The 22,363-nt window shown below is 42.2% G+C and overlaps 1 protein-coding gene across 1 annotated transcript; it reads right to left on the bottom strand.

The window, feature by feature from the left end:
- Nucleotides 1–12,974: 12,974 nt before the first annotated feature.
- LOC135572579 (L-rhamnose-binding lectin CSL3-like) lies at nucleotides 12,975–16,195 on the bottom strand. The gene is made up of 9 exons (XM_065020849.1): nucleotides 16,112–16,195; nucleotides 15,798–15,833; nucleotides 15,673–15,717; nucleotides 15,397–15,532; nucleotides 15,154–15,272; nucleotides 13,870–13,914; nucleotides 13,633–13,768; nucleotides 13,448–13,555; nucleotides 12,975–13,215 (listed from the first exon to the last, which is right to left on the bottom strand). The coding sequence occupies exons 1-8, from the start codon at nucleotides 16,140–16,142 to the stop codon at nucleotides 13,450–13,452; spliced, it is 654 nt and encodes a 217-aa protein (XP_064876921.1). The 5' UTR covers nucleotides 16,143–16,195; the 3' UTR covers nucleotides 12,975–13,215; nucleotides 13,448–13,449.
- Nucleotides 16,196–22,363: the final 6,168 nt, after the last annotated feature.

The following is a 22,363-nucleotide window of genomic DNA, read 5'->3' as shown; positions in this document are numbered from 1 at the left end:
TGGAAGCTATAGAAATGCATGTATTAATGTCTACATTAATTTTTGCCTCCTTAATGCATACTTTGAAATTATATTTGTGAGCTATGCAAAACAATACCTAAATATATGTAATTTCATCCCTGAAACACTGTAGAATTCCATTCAATCCTATGGAGGACTGCTCCTACTGGGGAGTGACAATATGGCCGACCTGTGGCTTCAAAGCCTCACAACGGCCAATACATAGCATCCTCAATCCAGGGTTTATTTACAATTCAATTCAATACATTCGTCTTAACCCATTATCTATTTCTTTCCACTAGGTGTCAGTATTTACTGTTACATTAATGACAGTATAAGGCGCTACATGGTCAATCTGCAGTCTGCATTGGCCTTTACAGTGATACGGACTCTGCAGAAGTCCGGGCATTCATACATTTTGAGCTTCGAGGAGCAGCGCAGAGCTTTTGAGCAGAGCTGGTGTGAAGGAAGTTGTCAAGGAAGTAAGTTTGTGTTTGTACAGGACTTCCCGCCCCCCAATTACCATCAACCCATCATGTCTATGCAGAGCCCTCCGCAATGTTACAAAATTTGGGAGGTACAGGGCTCAATTAGGCCTCTGCATGCCTCCAGATGCCCCGCTATTTCCTCACACCCTCCTTACAGAGTCTCCGACTACATTGTATATACAGCATCAATTGGTTCTTAAGTCCTGAAGGTTTAACCTTATCCTGGAAGAAATTGCACGTTATATTGCAAAATGACATAGTATATCACATACTGCTAGATTTGGACTTATTTTTCAAGTCATTTAAAAAACCTGAGATCAAAGACACGTGTCATCGTTAACGCAGGAATCAATTGTTCGATCCAATGAAAATTGATATGGATTATTTGTTGTCCTGTGACGGTACCCTGATCCATGAGGGAACAGACAATATGTTTTTGTCGTCATCCTCATTTTCAAGGGACTTGGAAGGTGGCATTTTGACATAATTAAACAAAGACACACTTTCAATCATGCGTTTCATACATGGATGATGACCATGATGTGAATGGTTTTGTAACACTTTTATGTTGTTCTTTTTTTCCCCAAAAAATATTGTGTTCATATAGCAAGGAGAGATATTATGATATAATTAAATTAATGTATTCAGGAGAAAGAAAATCCAATAACTGAACACAAGCTGTCATTTTATCTGGATCAGGTCTGTATTTATTTATTGCAGCCTAATTATAAAATAAAGTATCCCCATACACAGCTATTGGATTATTTGAATGAATTGGCTAACCTAGGCTACAATGTTTCCATCAATTAGTATAATGCCTAACCATAAATTAAGAAAATAAATATTTAACTATGGTATGATGTAACTTTCAATTTCTCTGTTAATATATGGACCCTTCAAATGAGTGGATTCTGTTATATCAGCCACAAACGTTGCTAACAGTTTTATAAAATCGAGCACACCGCCATGCAATCTCCATAGACAATAGAATGTACCATACTGAAGTGCTCAGTAACTTTCAACATGGCACCGTCATAGGATGCCACCTTTCCAACAAGTCAGTTCGTCAAATTTCTGCCCTGCTAGAGCTGCCCCGGTCAACAGTGCTGTTATTGTGAAGTGGAAATGTCTAGGAGCAACAACGGCTCAGCCGTGAAGTGATATACATACAAGCTCACTGAATGGGACATTGGTTGCAACACTCTCTACCGAGTTCCAAACTGCCTCTGGAAGCAATGTCCGCACAATACCTGTTGGCGGGAGGTTCAGGAAATTGGTTCCCATGGCTGAGCAGCCGCACACAAGTCTAAGATCACCATGCGCAGTGCCAAGAGTCAGCTGGAGTGGTGTAAAGCTCGCCGCCATTGGACTCTGGAGCAGTGGAAACGCATTCTCTGAGTGACGAATCATGCTTCACGATCTGCCAGTCCGATGGACAAATATGGGTTTGGCGGTTGCCATGCGGATGCCATGCTACCTGCCCCAATGCATAGTGCTAACTGTAAAGTTTGGTGTAGGAGGCCGGGGGTTATGTTTCATTGTTTGGGATAGACCCCTTACTTCCTGTGAAGGGAAATCGTAATGCTACAGCATACAATGACATCCCAGACAATTCTGTGCTTCTAACTTTGTGGCAACAGTTTGTGGAAGGATCTTTTCTGTTTCAGCATGACAATACCCCCGTGTACAAAGCGAGGTCCATACAGAAATGGTTTGTCGAGATCGGCGTGGAAGAACTTGAATTGGAATTGGAACGCCGACTCCGAGCCAGGCCTAGTCGCCCAACATCAGTGCTTCTGGCTGAATGGAAGCAAGTCCCTGCATCAATGTTCCAACATCTAGCGGAAAGCCATCCCAGTAGAGTGGAGGCTATTATAACAGTAAAGGGGGGACCAACTCCATATTAATGCCCATTTTTTTGGAATGAGATGTTCGAATAGCAGGTGTCCACATACTTTCAGCCATGTAGTTTACATTCCACACATGCTAAATACAAAAATAAGGTTCTGCCCCTGCAGCTACAATGTTTCCAGCTGAATGTAGCTTAATTGTTATATTTAAAGCTTTTAGCTAACAGCACAGCAGATAAGCAAGAACTGCACGGAACTAATGCATCAATATCTTAGAAATGTTACAATTTAGTTTAGGATGGAATAACGTTTAGAAGTCGTTTGTTGTTTTTAAAGTGAAGAAATCATTGCATTGTGCTCGCACATTGGAAAAAAATATCAGTCCTGTCTGCCTGTTGAGGTCTCAACTCAGCCATTGAATTTCTATTTTTTTTAAACGTTGTCTGTCTGTCTTCACCTCCAGGTAGGGAGCTAGCTACTAGCTAACATAATATTTCACTATGTTAATTATTTAGCTAATTATCTAAATATTTTATTGCAAAATATTAGTTTTTGTAAATGTGTCTCCAACCCCAGCCTAGCAGACAGTATTAGCTAACTAACTGTCACGATCGTTGTTGTATTCATACTCAGACCAAAGCGCAGCGCGGAATCGGTTCGACATCCTTTTATTATAAGAGAACCGAACAAAAAAAACAATAAAGCATAACCGATACGTGCAGCTCAAGCAGTGCTCACAGGCAACTACACAGAAACATGATCCCACAAAACACTGTGGGGAAATGGCTGCCTAAATATTATCCCCAATCAGAGACAACGATAAACAGCGGCCTCTGATTGGGAACCAAACCAGGCCAACATAGAAATAAATGCACTAGATCACCCACCCTAGTCACACCCCGACCTAACCAAAATAGAGAATAAAAAGGTTCTCTATGTTAAAGGCGTGACACTAACGTACTGTACCAAAATTTCAGTTTGTGTACTAATGTTTTCTGGAGAAATAAAATGGCCATAGCCAAAGGCCCTTGCTTGCTAATGTACTAACTCTGTCAATTATGTGTTGTTGTCAAAGAATGTTACCAATTTGCTGTCACCCTGGGTGCACATTTTGTTTTTTGCCCTAGAACTCCACTACTCGGATGCCTGGCGAGACTGCGTCGGCAAAAAGATAATCCGCTTTTACCTTCCGTTTTATTGGCGAACATACAATCACTGGAGAATAAACTGGATGAGCTCCGTTCGAGACTATCCTATCAACGGGACATTCAAAACTGTAATATCCTATGTTTCACAGAGTCGTGGCAGAACAAGGACATGGATAATATACAGTTAGCTGGGTTTTCAGGATATCGGCAAGACAGAAAAGCAGCTTCCGGTAAGATCAGGGGGGGGGTATGTGTGTCTTTGTGAACAACAGCTGGTGCGCAATCTCTAATATTAAGGAGGTATCTAGGTTTTGCTCGCCTGAGTTAGAGTACCTATTGATTGTAGATCACACTATTTACCAAGAGAGTTTTAATCCATATTCTTCTTAGCTGTCTATTTACCAACACAAACTAAGATCGCACTGAACGAGCTATATAAGGCCCTAAGCAAACTGGAAAATGTTCATCCATCCAAAATGTTCATCCAGAGTGTCACGTCCTGGTCGTAATATATTGTGTTTGTCTTCATTTATTTGGTCAGGCCAGGGTGTGACATGGGTTTATTGTGGTGTGTTTTGTCTTGGGGTTTTGTGGGGTGTTGGGTGTGTGGCTTAGTGGGGTTATCTAGCAAAGTCTATGGCTGTCTGGAGTGGTTCTCAATCAGAGGCAGGTGTGTATCGCTGTCTCTGATTGGGAACCATATTTAGGCAGCCATATTCTTTGAGTGTTTTGTGGGTGATTGTTCCTGTCTCTGTGTTTGTTGTCACAAGATAGGCTGTATAGGTTTTCATGTTCCATTTGTTGTTTTGTAGATTTAAGTTATTTCATGTATCGTTCATTTTCCATTAAAGAACATGAGTAACCACCACGCTGCATTTTGGTCCGCTTCTCCTTCTCCACAAGAAAGCCGTTACACAGAGGCAGCACCCCGGCCGACTTTATTTCAGAAAAACTGAAATCCATTTTACCTCATTTCTACCAGCACATGCAACAAGAGGGAAAAAAATTGTGGATCACCTTTACTCCACACACGGAAACATGTACTGTACAAAGCTCTCCCTCGCCCTCCATTTGGCAAATCTGACCACAACTGACCTGATCTGACCACAACTCCTGATTCCTGCTTAAAAGCAAAAACTCAAACAGGAAGTATCAGTGATGCACTGAAACAGATGCTAAGCCACAGGACTGTTTCGCTAGTACATACTGGAATATGTTCCCCTTATTCATCCAATGGCAATGAGGAGTATAACACATTAATTACCATCTTAATTAATAAATGCATCGACAACGTCCCCCCCACAGTGACCAGTACATATCCCAACCAGAAATGATGGTTTACAGGCAACATCCGCATGGAGCTAAAGGCTGAAGCTTTCAGTAGCTGGATACTTATAATAAATCCCACTACGACCTCCATCAAACAGGCAAAATGTCAATACAGGACTAAGATCGAATCCTATTACACTGGCTCTGATGCTTGTCAGATGTGACAGGGCTTGCAAACTATCATAGATTACAAAGGGAAACCTAGTTGTGAGATGCTCAGTGAAGCAAGCTCACCAGATGAGCTAAATGCCTTCTATGCTCGCTTCGAAGCAAGCAACACTGAAGCATGCATAAGAGCACCAGCTGTTCCAGGCAATTGTGTTTCAAGCAGACTACCATAATCCCTGTGCCCAAGATCGCCAAGGTAACCTGCGTAAATTATGGCCGTCGCATAGCACTCAAATCTGTAGCCATGAAATGCGTTGAAAGGCTGGTCATGGCACACATCAACACCCTCCTCCCAGAAACCTTAGACTGACTCTAATTCACATACCTCCCCAAAAGATCCACAGATGACGCAATCTCTATTGCACTCCACACTGCCCTTTCCCACCTGGACAAAAGGAACACACACCTATCTCTCTGCTGTCTACTGTAATCCACTATGATCTCCATTGTTTTGTTGACATTGAGGGAGAGGTTATTTTCCCGGCACCATTCCGTCAGGGTCCTCACATCCTCCCTGTATGCCGTCTTGTCGTTGTTGGATATCAGGCCTACCACTGTTGTCAGCAAACTTGATGATTGAGTTGCCACTCAGTCATGGGTGAACAGGGAGTACAGGAGGAGGTTGAGCATACACCCTTGTTGTTCCACAGTCTTGAGGATCAGCGTGGCGAAGGTGTTGTTGCCTACCTTCACACCCGAGGTCGGTATGTCTGCCCAGCTGCAAAGGGCGGGGTTGAGACCAATTGTCCAAGCTTGGTGATGTGGTATGATTCTGCTATTTTCTTTACATTTGATCCGGAACCCCCAACAGAAGCTAGCCAGCTAACTAGCTAGTAGTTAGCTTGCCACTGCTAGTGGTCATCAGCTACATTTAGCAAGGACATATCTCGCCAGTCTGCACAGCGCGACTCAAACCAGAGCAAATCGGGCTTATTTTTCTCCATATCTCTGGATTCCTACCTCAAGCTCTGAACCTTTTCACCTAGGTCATCGCAGCTAGCTAGCTGCTATCCGATTGGCTTTTCCTGGCTAACGTCTCTGTCCCGAAATAACCAACAATTAGCCTGGAGCTAGCCTATGCTAGGCCCATCTCCCGGCTAGCTGAAGAGGTCAATCAGCCAGTTATTAAGCTACAATACCTATTTTGCCAAATGGCCTGGACCCCTTTAACTAGTTGCTCCTACCCTCTACTTTTTTGAACATTTTGTTAAAAATCGCGCAACATTTCAGCGCCCTGCTACTCATGCCAGGAATATAGTACGTTCATATGTTTAGAATGTGTGTATAGGAAACCCTCGGACGTTTTTAAAACTGGTTAAATCACGACTGTGGCTATTACATAACGTGCGTTACATCGGAAAGCGCAGGAAAACCTGATCACAGAAAATGGAAATAAATATCCTTGCGCCACTTCCAGCAATTGTTAACAGTGAGCCGAATTAGATAAGACCGAGCATTCAACTCCCACAGCATCCCCATGTAGTCGAGTATCTTGTGAATTTAATCATCTTTGATTCTTGGTTGAACCGAAAGAGGGGCACCGCTTACCTCCGGTCTCCGCCCAGATCATTCCGGAAGAGCTCTCTCCTGAAATTTTTTCCAAGACGACAGCTAATGATATATACATCGCCTACGGATGATTTTTATCGCTTATTAACGTTTACTAATACCTAAAGTAGCATTACAAACGTATTTCGAAGTGTTTTGTGAAAGTTTATCGTCTACTTTTTGAATTTTAAAAAATGACGTTACGTTGTGAAATCGCTGTTTTTTTCGTTTATCACACAGTCTACATATAACGATATCTTGGCTTTATATGGCCCGATTTAATCGAAATAAAGACCCAATAGTGTTTATGGGACATCTAGGCGTGCCAACAAAGAAGATGGTGAAAGGTAATGACTGTTTTCTATTTTATTGTGCAGTTTGTGTAACGCCGAAATGCTAATTATTTTGTTTACGTCCCCTGCTGTGCTTTTCTGTTGTAGTGTATTGGTGCATGCTATCAGATAATAGCTTCTCATGCTGTCGCCGAAAAGCATTTTAAAAATCTGACTTGTTGCCTGGATTCACAACGAGTGTAGCTTTAATTTGATACCCTGCATGTGTATTTTAATGAACTTTTGAGTTTTAACTAATACTATTAGCATTTAGCGTAGCGCATTTGCATTTTCAGAGCTCTAGTTGGGACGCAAACGCAGAAATAAAATATAAAATTAATTCCGTCCATATATATCCAAAATGTTCATTTATTTGGCGCGTTTGATCCAGAAAACAACAGCTTCCAAAAAACTGAAAACAGGTTCCTAAGAATAAAATAATAATCTGAACGGTTAGTCCTTCGGGTTTTGCCTGCTACATAAATTCTGTTATACTCAGACAAGATTCAAACCGTTTTACTTCAGAGTGTTTTCTATCCAAATCTACTAATACTATGCATATCTTATATTCCTGGCATGAGTAGCAGGAAGTTGAAATCGGGCACGCCTATTTATCCAAATGCTGCCCCCTTAATCTACCCATCGTGTCCGATTTTTTAAATGTTTAAAATGTTTAAAATGTTTCATGTTTTATGTTTTACAGTGAAAACACAACATATATTTATGTTAGATTACCACCAAATCCAAAAAAACACAGCCATTTTTCCCAGCCAAAGATAGTCACAAAAGCAGAATTAGAGATAAAATGAATCACTAACCTTTGATAATCTTCATCAGATGACACTCACAACCACCCGAGCCACTGCCTGTTCACCCTGCTATCATCCAGAAGGCGAGGTCAGTACAGGTGCATCAAAGCTGGGACCAAGAGACTGAAAAACAGCTTCTATCTCAAGGCCATCAGACTGTTAAACAGCCACCACTAGCATTGAGTGGCTGCTGCCAACACACTGACACTGACTCAACTCCAGCCACTTTAATAATGGGAATTGATGGGAAATGATGTAAAATATATCACTAGCCACTTTAAACAATGCTACCTTATATAATGTTACATACCCTACATTATTCATCTCATATGCATACGTATATACTGTACTCTATATCATCTACTGCATCCTTATGTAATACATGTATCACTAGCCACTTTAACTATGCCATTTTGTTTACATACTCATCTCATATGTATATAAAGTACTCAATACCATCTACTGTATCTTGCCTATGCTGCTCAGTACCATCACTCATTCATATATCTTTATGTACATATTCTTTATCCCCTTACACTGTGTATAAGACAGTAGTTTTGGAATTGTTAGTTAGATTACTTGTTGGTTATTACTGCATTGTCGGAACTAGAAGCACAAGCATTTCGCTACACTCGCATTAACATCTGCGAACCATGTGTATGTGACAAATAAAATTTGATTTGATTTGATTTGATTTTTCATATGACATCATGTTACACAATACATTTATGTTTTGTTCGATAATATGCATATTTATATCCACAAATCTCAGTTTACATTGAAGCCATGTTCAGAAATGGCTCCAAAATATCCGGAGTAATTACAGAGAGCTATGCCAGATAACAGAAATACTCATCATAAACTTTGACGAAAGAAACATGTTTTACATATAATTAAAGATACACTGGTTCTTAATGCAACCGCTGTATCAGATTTTTTTTAAACGTTACAAAAAAAGCACACCATGCAATAATCTAAAACGGCGCTAAGATGTAAATATATTTCTCCGCCATGTTGGAGTCAAGAGAAATACGAAATTACATCATAAATAGTCCCTTACCTTTGATGATCTTTCATCAGAATGCAGTGCAAGGACTCCTAGTTCCACAATAAATCGTTGTTTTGTTCCATAATGTCCATTACTAAAATTATATTTTAAAGGAGGAAGCTAAATGATCAAAAGATGGCGCAGACAGAGACGGTCGCCTCGCTTCAAGTCATTTGGAAATTATGCAGTAATTGGTGGTCGGAATTAGGGCACCAGTTTCCTTCCAGAGAGACATCAGACATTGTAACATTCTATGTTTTACGGAAACATTGCTCACTCGGGACATGTTGTCAGACGATACAGCCATCGGGTTTCTTCATGCCCACAGAAAAACATCTCTCTGGTAAGTGGAAGGCCGGAGGTTTATGAACATACAGTAACTCAAGTCTTTTTGTTCACCTGACCTAGAAATCCTTACAATCAAATGCCGACTGCATTATCTCCCAAGACAATTCTCTTTGATTATAGTCAAAGCTGTGTATACCCCCCCCCCCCCCCCCCACACACACACACACACACACACAATATATCATCAGGCCTCATTTATGGAAGCTGAGGATGTTAAGAAAGCTCATTTGAGAACAAGAAAACCGAAATTTTACTAGCACATTGACTTTCGTACCTGCTCGAGCAAAACACTCGACTGCTGCTAATCTAACTTCTGCAATGCATACAAGGCCCTTCCCCGCCCTCCTTTTGGCAAATCCAACCACGACTCCATCTTGCTCATACCGCTCTATAGGCAGCAACTCAAGCAGGATGTACCCGTGACTAAAACCATTCAACGCTGGTCTGACCCATCCACGCTTCAGATTGTTTTGATCACATGGACTGGAAAATGTTCCGGGAAGCCTCAGACAATAAAATCAATTTATACGCCGACTCTGTTTGTGAATTTATTAGGATGTGCATTGGAGAGCTTGTACCCACTGTGACTATTAAAACCTACCCCAACCAGAAACTGTGGATAGAAGGCAGCATTCGCGCAAAACTGAAAGCGCAAACCACCGCATTCAACCATGGAAAGAGGTCGGGAATAAAGCTGAATATAACCAGTATAGTTATTCCCTCCGCAAGGCAATCAAACAAGCAGCATGTCAGTATAGGGACAAAATGGAGTCGCAATTCAATGACCCAGACAAGCGACGTATGTGGCAGGGTCTACAGGTAATTACAGACTACAAATATATTCATAAAATGCCTGGATGTTTACAATTTCGGTGATTCTCTTAGAAATGGGTAAAAGTACTGTATAGCAACCCCAGGTGTAAAATAGTAAATAGCGGCTACTTCTCAGAGTGTTTTGAATTGTCAAGAAGATTTAACCTGTCTAGGACTGGAGTTCCACTAGCTGACTGGGGTTCCGCGAGTGTAATATAACTAATATCACCTTGTATCTTCAATAGGGGCTGAGTTGAAAAACTACAAACCTCAGATTTCCCAGTTCCTGGTTGGATTTTATCTCAGGTTTTTGCCTGCCATATGAGTTCTGTTATACTCACAGACATCATTCAAACAGTTTTAGAAAATACTGAATGTTTTCTATCCAATACTAATAATAATATGCATATATTGGCATCTGGGACAGAGAAGGAGGCGGTTCACTCTGGGCACGCTATTCATCCAAAAGTGAAAATGCTGCCCCCTATCCCAAAAAGGTTAAAACAAGGGTGTCGGCTGTCACCATATCAATTCATTATGGCCATTGAAATGCTAGCTATTAAATCATATCAAATAGCAACATTAGAGGATTATAAATCCAAGGCTTAAAAACAAAGGTGTCCATGTATGCCGATGATTCAAGTTTTATATTTAATCTGCTAGCTAGATCCCTGCAATGTCTCATAGAAGATCTAGATAACTTTTCTGGACTCTCTGGACTAAATCCTAATTATGATAAGTGTACAATATTACGTATTTGATCATTAAAAAAATACAACTTGTACATAACTATGCAGTTCATATTTAAAATGGGCTGACGGTGAAGTAGTATATAAAACAATATTAAATCAGCCCTACACAATGAATTTCAATAGAAAACCGACAATATCCTGCAACAATGTAGAGGTAAATATCTGTCTATTTATGGAAAATTTGCCCTGATTAACTCCTTAGTCATATCTCAGTTTACTCACTTACTTATGGCTCTGCCTACTCCTGATAAAAAAAATTCACATCGTATGAGCAAAAAATATTTAGCTTTATCTGGGATGCTAAACCACACAAGAAACAGTGTGCATATCTATATTTATACATTTGTATATTTTTATTTAAACTGGTAAGTTGTCTGAGAACACATACTCATTTACAGCAACAAACTGGGGAATAGTTACAGGGTAGAAGAGGGGGGATGAATGAGCCAATTATAAACCAGGGATGATTAGGTGGCCATGATGGTATGAAGGACAGATTGGGAATTTAGCCAGGACACTGTGGTTAACACCCCTACTCTTGCGATCAGTGCCATGGGATCTTTATTGACCACGGAGAGTCAGGACATCCCTTTAACGTCCAAAAGACGGCACCCTACTGCCCTTTGTCATTGGGATATGTTTTAGACAAGAGGAAAGGGTGCCTCCTACTGACCCTCCAACACCACTTCCAGAAGCATCTGTTCTCCAATCCAGGGACTTACCAGGACCAAATCTGCTTAGCTTAGCTTTAGAAGCAAACCAGCAGTGGGATGATGGGTGGTATGCAGGACTAGCTGGCTATATAATGAATATGAATTGGGTGTTGTGAGATTATTCAATATAAAAGCACTAAACATCTCTAGAATCTTCACTTATTCAAAAGTTTCATTTGAACCCTAAATGGTTCTCAAGTAAACTAAGAAAAGCTCATTCATTGTTTTTAGCCTTTTGCCTGTGTACAGATTTCGATGTCTCATTTTTGATTGACTGCAAATGATACCTTTTTCAAAGTATCTCTCATTTTCAAACAAGCATTGCAGAGCTGGCTACAATTTCAATTTCACCCCCCTGAAAAGATAGAACAAATATTATGGCTGAATATAAATGTGCTGGGTGATGAAAGACCTGTATTTATGGGAAACAAGTTTGAAAAGGGGTATTTTGTATTTAAATGATATTGTAAATTGGAATGGTTGACTTGTCTTTCATGGAGATATCAGAATTATTTGGAAAGGTCTACTCAGTCCAAGATGATAACCAATTGATTACAGCATTAACCCAAAAATGGAGGCAGGAGGTGGTAGGGAAGTGGTCTGTCTGCCCAATATAAATGATCAGAACTTGCAGAGGAATACAAATACCATAAATAAGAAAGTACACCAGTTTCATTTGATGACCAGGATGTTGATATGTCATTTATATTGCAAAATAGTTGGGAAGCGATATTTGATTTACCGATTCCATGGGACAGGGTGTATGAGTTGATTCAAGACTTGTGCTTTTTAGCTAATGCAGATTTTGTTGTGAGAATACAATATCAATTGACCATTTATTTTAGTATTGCCCTCAAGTAGCTTCTCAGGAATGGTTGAAAATGCAAAACATTGATCTAAAATTGACACTAAATATCCTTTGAGATCTGGAGACCAGGTCAATTACTAATATATAGTTTCTATTCAATAGAAATTGTATGTTAATCACAGCATAGTTGAAATACATGCTGCGTAGAAATCCAAAGTGTCTGGCCAGTAGAGACAGGTGGGATGGGCTAAGGGAAGCTGAGGTTTGGGATGTGGAATTGGAGATAAGGGGAGTTGCTGGGCGAAGGATAGAATGACAGATGTAAAATAAACTCCAACAAAAAATGCTCATAGATGGACATGGTTCCATACATCGTTGGCCTTGCTGTTATATTGGCCTGTATGTTTCTCGTTCATTGGTGGTGCATGGGGCAGGGAATGGAATTCAATGTATTTCTCAGGGTGGAATCTGATGCTTGAGGGGCAGCGCTTGGAGGGCTGTATCGGTCAGGTCCCCATTTGACAGTGGGAGATCTGTCGACGTGCCATTGACCCTTTGTCTCTGGCTAAGAGGCTGTTGGATGACGAATATGATGTGGTTGGGCAGCATCCCTGCAAGTATGTTTATTACCAGATTAAATAGTCAAACTGAATCTACACAGCAAGGGAACATTTGGTTCATGAGCCAACCACTTAACGATCAAGGTTTGTAGGGTCTACACATTGTATTAAAATGTTTACCCATCCAGGCCTGCTTTGTGACCAGATTAGCTGTTGATGCATACAAATTAGGACCAGTAAGAGAGAATAAAGGACACATGTTCAGTAATATTGGTGTGACATTTATTAATGTACAAGAGGCAACTAGTATCGTCTTCCTGCCGCTTCGTTTAATTCAGACCAACAACCACAGTTCAGAAATGGTTTAAGTAATGCTTCAGCACAATGTACACAGGTTTACAATAGTCATTGAAGTTGATTTAGAGGTTGGAGGAAAACAGCACGACCTGATGAAGATATCCCAGAAGCCTTGTACATCTTCAGGTTCCCCAGGAAGATGTCCTGCAAGACAAAATCGTCAGCAGGGTAGCCTAGTGGTTAGAGAGTTGGACTAGTAACCGAAAGGTTGCAAGTACAAATCATGAGCTGACAATGTTCAAATATTTCTTTCTGCTCTGAACAGGCAGTCAACCCACTGTTCCTAGGCAGTCATTGAAGTTAAGAATTTGTTCTTAACTGCCATGCTAAATAAAGGTAAAATACAACACGAATTGTGCACCTATACAAAACTCACATTCAGTCACAGGTGTAAGCCACATCCAAGTACTTATAGGTTCCGACACAGGGGTCACCGAACACAGAGTTGGATACCTTGACGATACACTGGCGCTTTCCATCACACCTGTGTGTCAACAGGGAGAGGTTAACACCACAGCCAATGACTTCCAACAGCTAAATGCACACTGAAGGTTTCAGTACCTTTCTGCCATTTTGCTGGTGGTGGATTGGCTGAGGCAGTTGGTGTTTTTGAGTTGTTGATGTGGGCGCCCAATGGAACACACATCGTGTTGACGACGACCATAGTTGGCACGCTGAATACGGATCTCACCTCGATCTGAGGAAGAGAAAGGACAAACCTTGGTGTTGGTGTGGGCTAGTGACTAATATACACGTCACCACACGATTAAAACTGTACGGTAGTGTTGACCAGCTTACCACATAGTAGTTGAGAATCAGAGCCTTCACATATGATGCTGCTTACTGCAAAGACAACACAGGAGTTACACCACCGGCCAGACAAATTAAGACATACATTAGCCTGGTGAAGTGTTAGTGATGGGCACTACCAGGGAATGTTGATTTCAGGTGCATTTTCTAAAAGTCATTATAAACTCGTTAGCATGAACCAAAGTACAAAAAGTTAAGCGCGTCATCTTCCACCATTACCTTTTAGTTTCACTTCCTTATGAGCAGTTCTCGAAATGCTAACATTTTAAGGAAACTGGCTGGCTAGACCTAAACGGGTGAAAAAATAAAGTCAACCCGCTACACCTAATCTGTGCAGTTTGTGCCATCTGTCAGATTGGCTATAAACCCTACAAAACTGTGGGAGTTGCGCTAGCTAGTTACCATTCACTGAAACATGGTAAACCAGATTAAGTGCACAAGCATCAAATAAACTTGAGACACTTCCCTTCCATGTTCTTGCTGGCTAATTGAGCTAGATATGTCAATTTAACAAGGAACAGCAGCAGCATATGAGACAAGTCAAAAAAAGTTACTGCAAAAAGGGTCAATGCAGATAGTCATTCAGCAGTTATGGCTTGGGGGATGTAGCAGCCGTTCAGGGTCCTGTTGGTTCCAGACTTGGTGCATCCGTACCATTTGTTATGGAGTAGCAGAGACCAGTATAACTTGGGTGGCGCGAGTCATTGACAATGTAGGGCCTGCCGACACACGGTGTCGAAATCCTGATGCATGTACTGGGCCGTACGCGATACCCTCTGTAGCACCTTGTGGTCAGATGCCATACCTAGTGGTGATGCAGCCAGTCAAAAAGCTCTCAATGGTGTAGAATTCAGGATCAGAGGGCTGATACCAATCCTTTTAGCCTCCTGGCAGGGAGGGGCTCGGCCCTCCAGTTTCCTGTAGTCCACTACCAGTTCCTTTGGCATCTTGGCACCACACTGCCAGGTCTCTGACCTCCCTATAGGCTACTCAAACTAAAGAAGTTACATATCCACAGCTTGCTAGGGTTAGTTAGCAGGTGAGGGTGGTTTACACTTGGAGAAACAAACGTTAACAAGCTGGTACCATAGGGGAACCAACCCATTATATTCATTTTCTAGCAATCAGCTGAGCTTACTTTTTTACAAGATTAAGTGGGTAGGAGAATTAAACAATATCCCAACATGCCACAGTCATACCGACATTACGTCGAATCCAAATATGGATATCGGTGCCCACCACTAAATATTATTAGCACACATTGAGACTGACTTGTTTCTTGCTGTTGGACACAGGAGTATTTGGTGTCCAGGTACTTATAAGTCCCGACACAGGGGTCTCCAAAAACGAAATTGGATGCAGGGACAATACACTCGCTCTTCCCACCGCATCTGTGTTTCAAAGACATGTTGAGGTCATGAGTTCATACAGGTAAACACAACAGGTTCCAGCACATTTCTGCCATCTTGCTGGTGGTTGTTTACACTACAGCCAAGGAGTTACAGGTTCTAGTACCTTTCTGCCATCTTGCTGGTGGAGGATTGGCTGAGGCAGTTGGTGTCGGTGAGTTGGTTATCAGGGCGCCCAATAGAACAAATATCGTGTTGACGACGACCGTAGTTCGCACTCTTGATATGGATCTTACCTCCATCTGAGGGAGATGGAGAACAGTGAGGCACGAAGGAGAGCCAAGTATGGGTCTCTATGGTGTGGGCTAATGACGCTAATCTACAGTATAAACGATCATAGGTGGTCAGTGAGTATACTGTTCAGCAGTGTGGACTAGCTTACCACATTGCAGTAAAGCATCAGAGCCTTCACACGTGATGCTGATTGCTGCCAGGACAAATAAACAGGAATTACACACCACTCACATTAGCTTGGTTAAGTAGTATCATCATTATTACATACAGTACCTCCATCTGTTAGTGTGCAGCAAGCTGTAGCCAGCACTGAAACGACATCACACAGCTCATTCAGCAACATCATATGCACTTGGACCATGAAGCTACAACTCAGCAATGGTCTCTATACTCAAGCATTTCAGTTATACTAAGTGTATTATAGTCAAGTTCAGCATTTGGTCTCATATTCCATGCTTTGAATACCTTTTTGGCCAAAAGGAACTGAATGTCCCTCAAATCATATTACATGTACTTATTTTTACTCACAAATATAATATATATATTTAAATTCTAATCTGCATCAGATACAGATTTTGTATACTCACATGTGACCACCGTCAGTCTCAACATGCGCATGATGCCAGGCACAGGAGTGGTACTAACAGAGAAAATGCAACTGATGATAAGAATATTCAATACACCTGGTATTTATGTTATGTGACATGTCTTAATTTACCCAGGTGTATCTATTTGTCTCCAGGTGCACCTCATTGCAATTAGGGGCCAGGGTTTGCCGGTCAAAACCTGGCTATTGAGTCAGTCTCATGGAGTTAGATAGAGGACTCTAGATGGATGAAATCCATGTTGGCATGAACATTGCCACTGAGGGCTTCCAACAAAGTAGCCATCTAGGTGGAGCTTCTTCGTTAAGGAAGAATCACACGGGCCACTTTCAGTCGCAAAACCTTTGAGCATTGCAGATATACATTTCATGAATAGAGACAACGTATTTCCTTAATAATCTCCATGTCTGGGAGACATATTTGTTCAATATAGCATATTTTTATCTGAACCTTCCAAAAGGTTGCATCCTGCCTAACGCTCCCCATTATTCAATCCGGGTAATCAGGAGGGATCAGCCAATTAATTATACTCTTGAGCAAACACTGCATAACTGTAGGTGGCATTAAATTGCCAACTTTGGCTTCATACAGTACCTTTTCAAACAACACACTCTGTGATGGTGTGCAGCCTTTAAGTTTGTTTGCCAACTCATAGAAATTATAGAAGACAATGGACTACTTTAATAAAATGAATATTGCCTCTATTGTCTCTAATGGAATTACATTTGTTATTTGATTTGAATGGAGCTGCCCTTGCGCTCACGTACGCCATAATGGGACACATATAAAGATGATATACTGTGACTATCATTCTCTATGGTCCGATCCCTACGATGTGTTGTTCTGGTGGCTGAGTGTGTGTCCTCTTCCTCTCAACTGTCCATTCTCAGGGCTGCTGGACAGGTGCCTTGCCCGTCAACGTTGCAGCCCTTTGGGTGTTGCACTTATCAGGCTTCACCGCCATGGACCAGAAAGGCTGGTCCTAGTCATTTTGTGCATTTATATGTTCCCAGTTGCCACTCCTGTGAAGGAGACCGCTGCGCTTGAAGGCAGTTTGGTGACCACAGAACCCCAGTAGAGGTACTCTATTGTAAACATTATTAAACTGAACCGTGTTGAATGACCATGTATATATGGCAGCAGTCTCTATGGTACAGGGTAGAGTACCAGGTGGTATCAACCCAGTACCCTGCTTTTAACAGTGGCTAAGTTTGGGCTGGGTACTGGGATGAGGCCGGCTAGAGGAGACGATTTTAACGTCCGATGGACTGGAGTAAGAAACTTCTATCTCCAGTTTCTCAGTCTCTAGGTCACAGCTTTGATGCTCCTGTACTATCACCTCCTTCTGGATGGTAGCGGGGTGAACAGGCCATGGCTCGAGTGGCTGAGGTCCTTGATGATCTTCTTGGCCTATCTGTGACACCGAGCGCTGTAGGTGTCCTGGAGGGCAGGCAGTGTGCTCCCGGTGATGCGTTGGGCTGACCGCACCACCATTTGGGGAGCCCTTTGGTTGCAATTGCCGTACTAGGCGTTGACACAGCCCTACAGGATCCTCTCAATGGTTCACCTGTAGAAGTTCATGAGGGCCTTACAGGACAAGCCAAATTTCTTCAGCCTCCTGAGGTTGAGTAGGTGCTGTTGCGCCTTCATCACATTTTCTCTTCGAATGGATCATTTCAGGTTGATTTTGATGTGCACACCGAGTAACTTGAAGCTTTTCGTCCTCTCCAGTGCGACCCTGTAGAAGTGGATCGGGACTAGATTTCTGCTGTCTACTGTAATCCAACCTTTTCACCTAGGTCATCGCAGCTAGCTAGCTGCTATCCGATTGGCTTCCCTGGCTAACGTCTCTGTCCCGAAGCAACCACCAATTAGCCTGGAGCTAGCCTATGCTAGGCCCATCTCCCGGCTAGCTGAAGTGGTCAATCAGCCACTCCTTCAGCTACAATACCTATTTTGCCAATTGGCCTGGACCCCTGTAATTGCCGATATGGAGCCCTGCCGATCCATCACGACTGGACAACTGACGTAATCCACCCGAGGGGTTTCAACTGGCTCCCCGTCGCGAAGTCCCATGAATGCCCATCTGCTAGCCTGCAATCCGCGGCTCGCTAGCTGTCCAGAGCACACCGGACTGTTAGCTGAAGAAGTCCATCAGACCATTTTTTGGGGTCTAGTGTACATATTTTGAAAATTGGCCTGGACCCTTTTACTACACAGAGTCCTGCTGATCCATGTCTCAATTGTCTCAAGGCCTAAAAATCCTTGTTTAACCAATCACCTCCCCTTCATGTACACTGATTGAAGTGGATTTTACAAGGGACATCAATAAGGGATCAAAGCTTCCACCTGGATATTTTCTTTTTAATTCTTTTTTTTTTTACCCTGACATTGCTCATTCTGATATTTCTTAATTCCTTTATTAACATTTTGGGGATGTGTGTTTATTGTTTTGTATTGTTAGTTATTACTGCACTTTAACTAAAGCTTGTAACATGCGCATTTTGCTGCACCTGCAATAACATGTGCAAAATATCTGTAGTCAGCAGTCTGATGGATCGTAGAAAGAAACGGTCTCTAAGCCAGTTGGAATCAGATTGCATACACCAATATGGTCTGCCCGACGATAAGAGAGAGAAGAGTTTGTGGTTGATTTTTGTGGGGTCCTTGATAATGATGTGTGCCTTCCTCAGGCAGATGTCCTGGATGGGTGAGGGCACTGTCCCAGTTATGTACTTCACAACCCGCTAGAGTGCCTTGCAGTGTGCCATACCATGATGCATCCACTCAGGAAGCTCTCAATGGTGCAGTAGTAGTATTTAGAGAGGAGGCAGCATGCCAATGCTAGTGGTCATCAACTACCTTTAGCAAGGACATATCAAACCAGAGCAAATCGGGCTTATTTTTCTCCATATCTCTGGATTCCTACCTCAAGCTCTGAACCTTTTCACCTAGGTCATCGCAGCTAGCTAGCTGCTATCCGATTGGCTTCTCCTGGCTAACGTCTCTGTCCCGAAGCAACCACCAATTAGCCTGGAGCTAGCCTATGCTAGGCCCATCTCCCGGCTAGCTGAAGAGGTCAATCTGCCACTCCTTAAGCTACAATACCTATTTTGCCAAATGGCCTGGACCCCTTTAATTGCCGATATGGAGCCCTGCCGATCCATCACGACTGGACAACTGACGTAATCCGCCCGAGGGGGTTTCAACTGGCTCCGCTGTCGCGACGTCCCCTGAATGCCCATCTGCTAGCCTGCAATCCGTGGCTCGCTAGCTGTCCAGAGCACACCGGACTGTTAGCTGAAGAAGTTCATCAGACCATTTTTTGGGGGCTACTGTACATATTTTGAAAATTGGCCTGGACCCTTTTACTACACAGAGTCCTGCTGATCCATGTCTCAATTGTCTCAAGGCTTAAACATCCTTCTTTAACCAATCACCTCCCTTTCATGTACACTGATTGAAGTGGATTTTACAAGGGACATCAATAAGGGATCAAAGCTTCCACCTGGATTCAGCTGGTCAGTCTATGTCATGTTTTGTATACTCAGTGTATATATACTGTAGATATATATATTTTTTATTCATATTTTTTTTTTACCCTGACATTGCTCATTCTGATATTTCTTAATTCCTTTATTAACATTTTGGGGATTTGTGTTTATTGTTTTGTATTGTTAGGTGTTACAGCACTTTAACTAAAGCTTGTAACATGCACATTTTGCTGCACCTGCAATAACATCTGCAAAATGTCTGTAGTCAGTAGAAAGAAACGGTCTCTAAGCCAGTTGGAATCTGATTGCATACACCAATACGGTCTGCCCGACGATAAGGGAGAGTTTGTGGTGGATTTGTGTGGGGTCCTTGAGTATGCTGCGTGCCTTCCTCTGGCAGATGTCCTGGATGGGTGAGGGCACGGTCCCAGTGATGTACTGTGCCATCTTCACAACGTGCAGGAGTGCCTTGCAGTTGTGGACGGAGATATTGCCATAACAGGCCATGATGCATCCGCTCAGGACACTCTCAATGGTGCAGTAGTAGTATTTAGAGAGGAGGCAGCATGCCAAATTTCTTCAGCCACCTAGTAGAGACGCTGTTGTCATGTTGGTCCATGACGAGTCCGCAGTGAAGTGGTCGCTGAGAAACTTAAAACTTGTGACTCTCTCTACTGGTTGTCATGACACCACAATGCCAGTTCACACACCTGCTCCATACAGGTTGACTCGTCGTTGTTGGTTATCAGGCCTACTGGTTATCAGGCCTACAACCGTGGTGTTGTGAAAAGTCACGCAGTCATGGGTGAACATGGACTGAGGACACACCCCTGGGGGTCACCTGTGTTGAGTCACTGTCTCCTTAACTTCTTATGGTATAGGGGACAGTTGCGTCCCACTTGGGCAAAAAACAGTGAAAATGCAGTGCGGCAAATAAAAAAAAATTATATAATGATATGTGATCGTTCTACAGTGGTCCCTGAAGCGTATGATCACACCCGTGTGTTTAGAACACTCATTTAGAATGCTCGTTTAGAACGGCAGTTTCGAATGACGCAACAATCAGCGTTTGAGCTGGCCACACTTTTTTTCAGAAACTATTTACACAAACACAGTCCTTACAAAGTTATGTCCAGAATGTCAGCAGTTTATTTTTGGATGCATTGTTCAGATAATCACAGAAGTAAATATAGCATAACACAATCATCCTAACCAGAAAAATGTAGGCTACATTTGTCCTAGCGCTGAGGAAAGATTGACCCAACACAAGCAGTCATATTTTCTAACTCTCGGCTGACATAAACTACAATATGAATTAGCTAATAGCAATATATAATTAATCACATCACGGGTGAGCTCACCATTGATCGAAATAACTAGGTAAAACACATTATAGAAATCGAAAGTAATCCGACGATTAGTTTCAGCAGGCAGCCATGCATTTTTTCCTCACAGAAACCGAAGCTAATAAGAGAAGACGAGATGAGTTTGGTCTGTTTATAGTATGCATGTTGAAGGGGTGTGTCATCTACCGTCGTTCACATCCCACCATTAATTTCCGGAAGTCCTCCAAAAATTAGTGAACTCTTACTCACCTCATTTTGTTATAACATCTTTGGTCAAACATACGTGAATCCCAGAATGCATTGTATGTCAACAAACATGGCTACACAGCTGGAATTAGCTTAGCTCATCATAATCAGTACAACCTTCAAAAAAGTATTTTACACACATAATATGTGCCCATCTGTGCAAGAATCGGAATGCATGATTTGTCACCTAGAATTGAAAACATGTGAATAAAACCGTAAATACACAAATAATTGCCACACAAAACATTTTCTGATAGTGATTTATTGATACAAGTGGCGCGTGCCGGCAGTCAACCATGTAACCTCCCACTCTGGGCCATTCAGTGTTGTTTATGTATGTAGCTAGTGAGCTAAGCTGTAGCATTAACAATGTCTTTCAAAAGGAAACAACTCACAAATGTGGAAATTCTGGAGATTTTTTAAAATTCTGACAATGAGTCTGAGTATGAGATCAGATCATATCAGATTCTTACAGTGAGGAGCTGCCCCCCAACCTTGTAGCCATTGAGAACCCCGAATCTGAATTTCCCTTGTCCACTGACGAAGTACCATGTCCCTTTGAAGATGCTGGTGGTGATGGAGGCAGACCGACAGTGGATAAAGTACAGGAGTTCTGTGGTAGCTGGAAGGCCACCAGTCATTTCACCCCTCCTGGCCCTGCTGTTTGCTTTGATGAGTCCCAGTCTGGAGTGCAACGCCCTTGCCATTTCCAACTGAGGCAGAGTGCTTCAAGTTGTTTCTGACAGAGGAGCTGGTGGGAGACATAGTTGAGGAGACCAATCGCTATGCCTTAGAGCTACAGGAGAAGAGAGAGCCAGGAGTGAGGGGGAAACTCGCTAAATGGGTGACAACCACAGTTAGTGAAATGTATACCTTCCTGGTGACAGTCCTTCTCATGGGGATAGTAAAGAAGAACTCCATAAGAGAATACTGGAGCACAGATCCTATGTTTGCAACTCCCTTCTTTGCCACCCTCTTTTCCCAAGATCGCTTCCTAGTTCTGCTGCGATGCCTGCATTTCGTCAACAATGCTACTGCCAACCTAAATGACCCGTTACACAAAATAGGAAATGTTCTTATCAGCCTGACATCAGCATTTGGTCAGCTCTTTGTGCCATACAAGGACCTATGCATTGATGAGTCCCTGA

The sequence above is a fragment of the Oncorhynchus nerka genome, linkage group LG2, assembly GCF_034236695.1.
Source record: "Oncorhynchus nerka isolate Pitt River linkage group LG2, Oner_Uvic_2.0, whole genome shotgun sequence".
NCBI lineage: Eukaryota > Metazoa > Chordata > Actinopteri > Salmoniformes > Salmonidae > Oncorhynchus > Oncorhynchus nerka.
This window is presented reverse-complemented; position numbering and strand designations above follow the sequence as displayed.

Bases quoted from the DNA above. Each gene is read 5' to 3' on its own strand.
- LOC135572579 (XM_065020849.1), bottom strand. From the start codon at position 16,142: ATGCGCATGTTGAGACTGACGGTGGTCACAT. The intron at 15,834-16,111 runs GTGAGTATACAA...ATGTCGTTTCAG, and splicing joins GAGACTGACGGTGGTCACAT to TGCTGGCTACAGCTTGCTGC. The intron at 13,769-13,869 runs GTAAGCTGGTCA...TCTCTTCCTCAG, and splicing joins TGATTCTCAACTACTATGTG to ATCGAGGTGAGATCCGTATT.